Source organism: Corticium candelabrum, chromosome 1, assembly GCF_963422355.1.
Source record: "Corticium candelabrum chromosome 1, ooCorCand1.1, whole genome shotgun sequence".
Classification (NCBI taxonomy): domain Eukaryota; kingdom Metazoa; phylum Porifera; class Homoscleromorpha; order Homosclerophorida; family Plakinidae; genus Corticium; species Corticium candelabrum.
The window spans coordinates 7,149,986-7,158,282 of NC_085085.1; the positions used below are offsets into that span (position 1 = coordinate 7,149,986).

Below are 8,297 nucleotides of genomic sequence, written 5' to 3' on the forward strand. Positions count from 1 at the left end.
TTCTACAGATACTACACACATGAAAAATATTATACAGGGGTATTAGACATTGCCCATTGCCCTTGTTAGTCACGAAGCAAAGCTGAAAATCAGACATGCAATGGTAACAGTGTAGTGGTAACAGTGTAGTGGTAGCACAGCAAACTCTTCTGTCACTGAAATTGGCTGCAACAAAAAGGCTGTCAAAATATTGCGTATGTGCGTATTATTGACAACAGTGTCAAATAATTTGAGTTATAATGTACCAGAAAAGGCAACAACACCTTACTGTTGTAGGGTATTGGAGCTTACTAATTACCTCTGCCAAGGAGGTTATGTGTTTCATCGGCATTGGTTTACTTGTGAGCATGATTACTCAAAATGTGGGGATGGATTTCGATTAAATTTGGCAGGATGATAGAACTTTGATAGAGGACAATCAGTTAGTTTTAAGGGGTCAGCTCTGCTTAAAACTTATTGATGACAAAGTGAGAAAACTCCCAATTCGCTCACGTGCACCCATCCATCTCCGAGCAATTATTGATGGACAAATGTCATTTAAACGGTGTGTGTATATGCTAAGGTGAACAAAAGCTTTTCGAATAGTTGCCATGGATTCGATTGTTAGTGTTAATGGTATTATGAGGAAATTAAGCTTCCTTAGCAGAGGTTTGCACTCTTGAGTGCGTCTAGTTAGTACCTACTGCATTGAAACAGTGACTTCACACAGTATTCCAAATCAATTCTATTGAATCATTTTATGCACCACTAAATCCATGTCCACATGTGCATGTCACTCTACAACATGTATCTACAGTAAATATAGAAGATAATTTCATAGTCATGTTGGTGCCATTGTCCTCCTCCTCATCCCTGGTAGTTCTTCGTGCTTGACCTTTTCGTTGCAGTGGGCAGTGTCGACTTTACTGTTACTCGCTACAGTAATAACACCAGACAATACGTACTATGAAGGAATAAAGGCCAAGGAATTAAAGCAACACCTGTCATGCTATCCCTTCACAGAGTACAGCAAATGGAAACACCGCACTCTGCAGCAACCACTGATCTATACGCTAAAAGCTTATACACACGGCATGTAGGATTTGTTCATATGTATGATTCAGTATAACTGCGATTATTAAAGTCTCTGGTTCCAAAACCTGTCAGAAGGTATGAGCAGACTACAGTATTGCACCAATAATAGTTTACATCAGAGTTTCTATTAGGTCACCATGCTATAGCATGAAAGGTTGGCATGTGTATTGTAATTCAGTGACGTTGCTTGCACATGAACGTGGTTCCTTGTTTGGTTTCACTAAAAGTGCCGTGACCACTGGTGATGACAGATCGACTGTGTGAATCTTACAATGGAACTACCACATACCGTGTAGCAATTGTTTGTACCCAACAGGTGTTAGTAATGGTATGATGTAAGCTTACCCTGCCAGTTACTCCTTGCTTGTGTTCAGTAGGTACACTTGGCTGTTGGCGTCTTTGAACCCGATCTCCTTCTACTTTTTTGTTTGCTGATGTAGCACGAGAATGTTTCTGTCTAGTTACCATCTGCTGTGGTGCGTAAGCATCAAGAGAATTGATGACAGGCACGTTTAGGGATGATTCATCTGAACACAAAAAATTGGATTTTGTGCTATGAGTGCTGTCAGGGTCATCAGTGAATGGCACATTGGAATCTGGCAAAAATGTTAATGGATCGGTCTCGTCAGTTCTTGCCGCGTCTGTGGTGTCCTGATTACCACCTTGAATCTCTGCATTTGCTGATGATGGTACAGTTACATTGGCATAAGCCTGTACAAGCTGCTGACCCTAAGCAAAACATATTAGTTTGACAGAAATGTGACAAAGAATGAGCTAGTTGATATCAAACCCTACTGCATTTCCACAGAAACACCTGTTTGTGTGATTCCATTAAAGAATATAATGAGAAGCAGACTGAAGTCTGCTTTTGCTCACGCTATAAGTTTTGAGCCATGCAAATGAAACACAACCGCCGCACTGCATTTAATAACTATATACCAAATTTCAGACAGCAACATATGATCCCATTTGCACAGACCAAGGAACCACGTTTCTACCAAGAGTTTGGCCACCTTGTCCTTTTCCAAATATAATTACTGACCAAAGTGTGTCTGCCCACCCATTTGTCACTTCAACATATGATAAACAAACTGAATTATTGAATTGGCTCTTCCATTTGAAGAAAAAGAACGCTTATGATGCTCCAAAATCCAAGCAAGAAATATACAAGTTAATTAATTACCTCATTACCTCCCAACTAGAAATGTACTATGACTAGTCAAACTGAATATGATTCGCCTGGCATCTTGAGAAATCCTGGCTTTGTAAATTCAGTTCCACCACAGATATTACTGTAAACAAAATGCTAACTAGAATCATGGTATCTGCCATAGCCTAAACTATATAAAGATTGGGAACTGCAGCCAGCCATTCGCTTCAGTGTACTGTACTTGTTTGTGTACTTTAGAAGCTGCACCACAAAAAACTGTACAAAATAGCCTGGATGTGTCCTTACCAAAGGAATAAACCACTATCATGCAATAATGCACATTAACCCTAACCTTGGACACAATGTTTGATTGTAGTACAGTACTTGTTGCCATCTGAAGACCAGACCTGCTGAATCGGCGCATGACATCAAAACCTTTGTCAGCAGCTGAAGCCAAATATTTGTCAATATCCTAAACAAACATCTCAAAGAATTGCCCACAGCTACTACTATCATATTAAAGACACTTTCTCATTTTTGATCAAATATGGATGAACAAACTTTCTGTAGAGGATGCTGGAACCCTAATACAAAAAGATCAAGTTGCAAATGGTTAATGTTTACAGGACACTGGTGATGATGAGTACCTTAGTTACTGGCCACAAAAGCCATATGACAAAAACAATTTTGAGTTCATAATAGAAAGGTATAGCCCTGCAGTAAGAATTTCAAGAAACAATAACAAATTTGTGATTTCAGAAGAGTTCACAATGTCCAAGAAAGAAACATGCACCTCTAACCTGCAACTAACTACTTTGTCTTCATGTTTAACAAGCGTGCATTATTAACACTCCAACTAGTTTCCCTTGAAGAATTGTGGTTACTTAAATTAATAGTGTTTACAACCTTGCTTCCACAGTTGTGAGCCTTCTGAAACCACGATACGATTGTCACAAAGTATTATGAATTTAGACATTAGTTTTTCTTTTAAGCATGCTACTTGCAAAATCTATCTAAAATAGCATAAAGCAATTGTTGTTTTACGTGAGCACAAGAGACCGTAAATGATCTCTAGTCAAGAGACTTATCATATACTGTACAGAACATAAATATCGCTCGTGGTTAGGCCAGACTAACTAAATTCTTAATGCCTGGAGATTTGACACTAAACTAGACTGACCAACAAAAAAAGAATATCAAAAGAAACGATCATGTGACACTTGAGCATGTGCAGTTCACATTGCATTTTCTACAAACGTCAGATAACACAACAAAGGCCAAACCGCATTCACAACTGCAACTTCAGAACTGAGCTGAACCAGATAAAAATTTCAAGATGGTCATTGCTCTCTAATAAATATCCAGTATTTCCGTGCATTTAGCTGCATGCTGGTTTGAGCTGGGATTAACGGAGAAAAAAGGTGATTTGACCAACCTCCCTATAGACTGGACCCATAAGTATATGCTGTATCCGTTCTTAGATATTGATTGAACTAACATAAATAACACTAAGACATATACTTTCCTCATCTAGATGTAGCATATAATTAACCCTATGTTTAATTTTCTGTCTTCATCCTCATCTTCTCCTTATCTGTCAGCCCTGTGTTCTTCTGCTTCTTCAACTGTTCATCTGCTAGAAGGCATCTCAGTCTTTCATGAAGCTGGTCAGGTGAACTCCAAGCTTTCCACATTGGACAAAGGACTTTTGAATTACTCTATTAGAATTGCTTTCCAACATTTCGATACCCAATTGCCAACCATTTCATATGAAGCACTTTCCTCTTACCACTAGCTGTGTATTCTTCTTCTCCCTAGCTAAGCCACTGCAGCCACTTATCTCTCATAGCACTCTTGAAGGGTAGATTCCAGTGTGCATCTGCAGGTTGAAGTAAAGGTGTCATCTCAACTGAGATGATAGCACAGTGTTGTAATGCTGTTTGAAGGAAGAAATGTTTGTTCTTTTTAGATGACTCTTAGCGCTATCAAACACAGTCAGTGATGATGGCGTGAAGATTCCTCCCTCCCTGCCTTGTCTTCCAGACATACTGCTTCCATTTGTTCAGCAGCTCTGCTGTCATAAACCTTTTCCTGTTCACTTGAACTATAACATCGTGTGGCGATTATCCTCATGTGTAGACCTTAGTAGTCATGCTTGCAAAGAATACTAAACATCCAAGCAGCCCGTATACATGTAGTTCAATGCATGGTGACACAGCATTGACTTGGCTGGAACTGCAGTGCAACCCAGTCTAAGCTTGAAATACTAGTGTCGGGCGGGCACTTCTCACTCGCCATTCTGTGGAGCTCCCTCTGTGAGATGAAGTGGGCCATGTGAGCCACTCCACGTCGCTTCTTATCCTCAGCTGTTGCATCTTGAACAATCCCTTGAAGGGCATTCAAGAAAACATCATACTTCTCTGGCCTACCACTGTTGACATGGCAAAGATCTACAGTTAGCTCAGGCAATTCCCCAAGCACAACAAGTTGCATTCTCTGTTCTAGTTCTGGATTGCAATCAGCTGAGGAATTGTCAGTTAACTGGGCATACATAAATCGGAGAATATGAGGTGATATAATCGTACAGTTGCTGCATTTTGATGCAAGTATGATACTGTGGTAGCCTTGGCTTGAGAAACTCTACGACTCAAAGTGACTCTGTTCTTTGCTCATTAATAGAAGTTTCAGACCAAAATAATACCAAATTAGCAACATTGCCTCCCATGCTATACATGTCCACTTCCACAGGATGACAAAGCTGAAACAATTTCAAGAATCAATGACGTCGCATGGGAGAGAACTCTTTGCCAAAAAGATCAAGTTTATCAAACAGAATAGAGTGGTATTCACCTTATTCCACTAGTCTGGCCTCCATCTTTGTCTCATCCTCACTTAGTACATATGTGGAAGGAGCTGCAGGTGACTGAGGTCTACACTGCAGTTCATCAAACTCACCAAGTGGTCGCACAATACTGCTCGTACTGTGTCGAGTGTGCTGTTCAGCTGCTTCCTTTGTCATAACATCAAAATACTTTGACATAATGATGGCCAATCCTTCAATTTTGTCTCCAAATCGTGTCCACTCCTTCCATTGCAATAGCATTTTTGTCAGCATCCCCAACAACAAATACCCGCAGTCTAACTGCCTTTATTCTTCTTTTGAGAGTGGAAATCAAAGTATCCGCTGAAAACCTTGCATATTCTGGCAAAGGCATAAATTTGTGCTTTGCGACACTGGCTAACGTTTCATGGCATCCGTCAATGCATCACCAGCGCTCTTGCTATAGAATGGATCAAGTACCCGCCTTCACTGTTGCATACGCTGCGCGGAAAACAGAGCCCCTCACACCTTAGATATTCTATCAGGTACGCTATCAGGCAGTCCATGGCAGTCTGAGTTCTATTCTTACCAGTACATGGGCTTCTGGCAACACCTTCTCTGAACTAGGTGACATTAGCACATGAAAAGCACTCCTTTCACTGCTGCTGGCCATGGAGGTTGCCTCGGCTTCTAGCTGACATGCCAGATGGAAGTAGACATACCAACGATCAAACTCTGCATGCAGCTGTACTTATTTCATCGTCTACAGCGTCTTGTTTGGTGGCAGTGGCAATGGTGCTAGTTCTCACATTGATGACATGGTCTGCCCAATCACCGTATCTCACTTCCTCCAATACGTCACAAAGTCTACAGTTTGTGCAAACACCGAAAACCTTCCCATCTTTCAAAAGCCTCGCTCATGGTAACACAGACAGCAATAGAAGATGATATGCTACCAGATGAGTGCATGTGTAACAAACTGGACGGACTTGCAAATACGGACAGGCGGGTTACCGCAATCCGACAATTTTTTCAGTGTGGCCCTACTACCATAAATAAACACATACAGTAAAGAGTCATCTAGATGAATATGCTGGAACTGAAGGGGTTAAGATAAGTGAAATTTCCACACAAGCGAAGTCATTAAATATCAACCGTAATTATACTTAAGTGAAGGTCAGATAACTGCTTCTCTACTGTAGCAGTAACATAAATAAAACCCATGAAACCTCTCATAGCTGACTGAATTAACTAACAGACTAATTAGTCTCATCAGTAACAGCAATTGAACATAAAATGTGCCTCTCAAACTATTGTCTATCTGTCTATCTAAACAGAAAGCATGTATAGCAGGAAATTTCAGGTTGTTTTTGTCAGAAATGAGCATTATACCAATAACAATAAGAAACGACAAGAATGGGAATTATTAACAGAATAACAGTAGTGGGTTGCATCCTTCCCTCCCCCAAATTACTCAGCAGACATACAACCACCAACTGAAACAGTTATTACGCAGAACTGGAACTATACGCAAAGAAGCCACCATAAAAATGAAGCAAAAACATGCATGTCATCAAGCTCCGTCTAAGCAGTCACTGATTGAGGGACAACTGCCCCTCCAATATTGGGATTGGGGGCATCGCCCTTCTGATACTGGACGCTATATAATAAAACTTCGTTTCAGCAAACGATGATCGAAGTAAAATACTTTGGAAGTTTGTTTCTTGCAAGTAGAAATACTAGCGGATACTGATAGTGTTGCAGTTGACTCACGTTGTAGACATTTGTGTGCATGCTACTTTGTACTTCTGCCACAGATAATTCAATGATAAACCAACCCTAATTAATCAATCAGTTAAAATCACATGGCGGCAGTCTTGTACGAAATTTTCTATCCCCAATCCAAAGGAGCTGCCGCCGCCCCTGACACACACACACACACACACACACACACACACACACACACACACACACACACACACACACACACACACCAGACCGCACGAGTGCTTACCAAGACACAAAGATGTCTGCTACAGTCTCAACTGCCAGAAAACAAGCAAATACTACCCAATACATCATCCATTTCACCTACAAAACAGCCTCAACAAAAGACAAAGAACCAAAAAAAGCAAAGCATCTTACGTATTCTCGCACATTCTTTGTTTTCATTGCCTTGAATGACCTATACGCTGGGTAGAGGGTCCCTACAGTGACTCTGATAACGTATGAGAAAAGCCCGTGTGCTTCAAGTGCGTTTCTTGCTCGTTGAATATCAGACTTACACAACAAGTCGAGAAATGATGTGAGAAACCATTATTTGTACGTGACGCGGTGAGTACGGCAGTCATCAATTGAATACAGAACGATACATCCTCGATTCAAAAGCAGTGACTTCCCGTATAGTATGTCCCGGTGTCACGATAAAAGTCCCCTTACAAAAAGTGTCCCCTTACAAAAAGTGTCCCCCTACAAAAAGTGTCCCCCTACAAAAAGTGTCCCCCTACAAAAAGTGTCCCCCTACAAAAAGTGTCCCCCTACAAAAAGTGTCCCCCTACAAAAAGTGTCCCCCTACAAAAAGTGTCCCCCTACAAAAAGTGTCCCCCTACAAAAAGTGTCCCCCTACAAAAAGTGTCCCCCTACAAAGTGTCCCCCCGGACACAATTTGTCGTCAGTACGTGACAAATACCGTCCGCCTGCAAAACGTGTCCCACGCAAAATTATGCAGTGGACTATGAGTGAGTGTTTTGATGACATTTGATGCTCAGAAACACATGCAACTTTTTACACTTAATCAAAATTTACGTAATTTTGAAAATCGTTGTACACTGTACAGACAGTAATTTATATATAGTATTTCTCATGTAGTGGCATAAATATAACGCATGATTATTACAAGATAATTAAATGTAACTATTGTAAAATTAGTTACGTGTTAGATTGATACCTAGCTATTTTTATTAGCTATTAAATACATTTTAAAAGTACATTACATATTAGCGAGAGTACATTACTACAGTCAAAAACGGAAACAGTATAGAATGTCAGTTTACAAATTGCAGTTGATAGCTCTAGCTAGACTCAATTTACAACTCAAGTTCATAATACAAATAGAGCACTTTGTGCTGGTATATGACCAATGTTGGTGGTAGGACAAAAGCTAGAGATAAGTGTGTCCGTTAGAGATGTACTGCATAATTTTGCAACCACTAAGAGAAGCGTTTTCATGTCATTCACTTGGGCCTCTTACTA

At 40.4% G+C, this 8,297-nt stretch overlaps 1 protein-coding gene across 1 annotated transcript; it reads right to left on the reverse strand.

The window, feature by feature from the left end:
* Positions 1-700: 700 nt before the first annotated feature.
* On the reverse strand, positions 701-7,447 carry LOC134188007 (receptor expression-enhancing protein 2-like). Its single transcript, XM_062656193.1, has 8 exons — positions 7,331-7,447; positions 7,191-7,263; positions 7,060-7,136; positions 2,872-2,938; positions 2,752-2,808; positions 2,577-2,696; positions 1,420-1,803; positions 701-915 (listed from the first exon to the last, which is right to left on the reverse strand). The coding sequence occupies exons 1-8, from the start codon at positions 7,360-7,362 to the stop codon at positions 847-849; spliced, it is 879 nt and encodes a 292-aa protein (XP_062512177.1). The 5' UTR covers positions 7,363-7,447; the 3' UTR covers positions 701-846.
* Between the last annotated feature and the right edge of the window lie 850 nt (positions 7,448-8,297).

Bases quoted from the DNA above. Each gene is read 5' to 3' on its own strand.
- LOC134188007 (XM_062656193.1), bottom strand. From the start codon at position 7,362: ATGGTTTCTCACATCATTTCTCGACTTGTTGT. The intron at 1,804-2,576 runs GTTAGGGTTAAT...TGTTTTGCTTAG, and splicing joins AATCAAACATTGTGTCCAAG to GGTCAGCAGCTTGTACAGGC. The intron at 916-1,419 runs GTAAGCTTACAT...TTATTACTGTAG, and splicing joins AGCAAGGAGTAACTGGCAGG to CGAGTAACAGTAAAGTCGAC.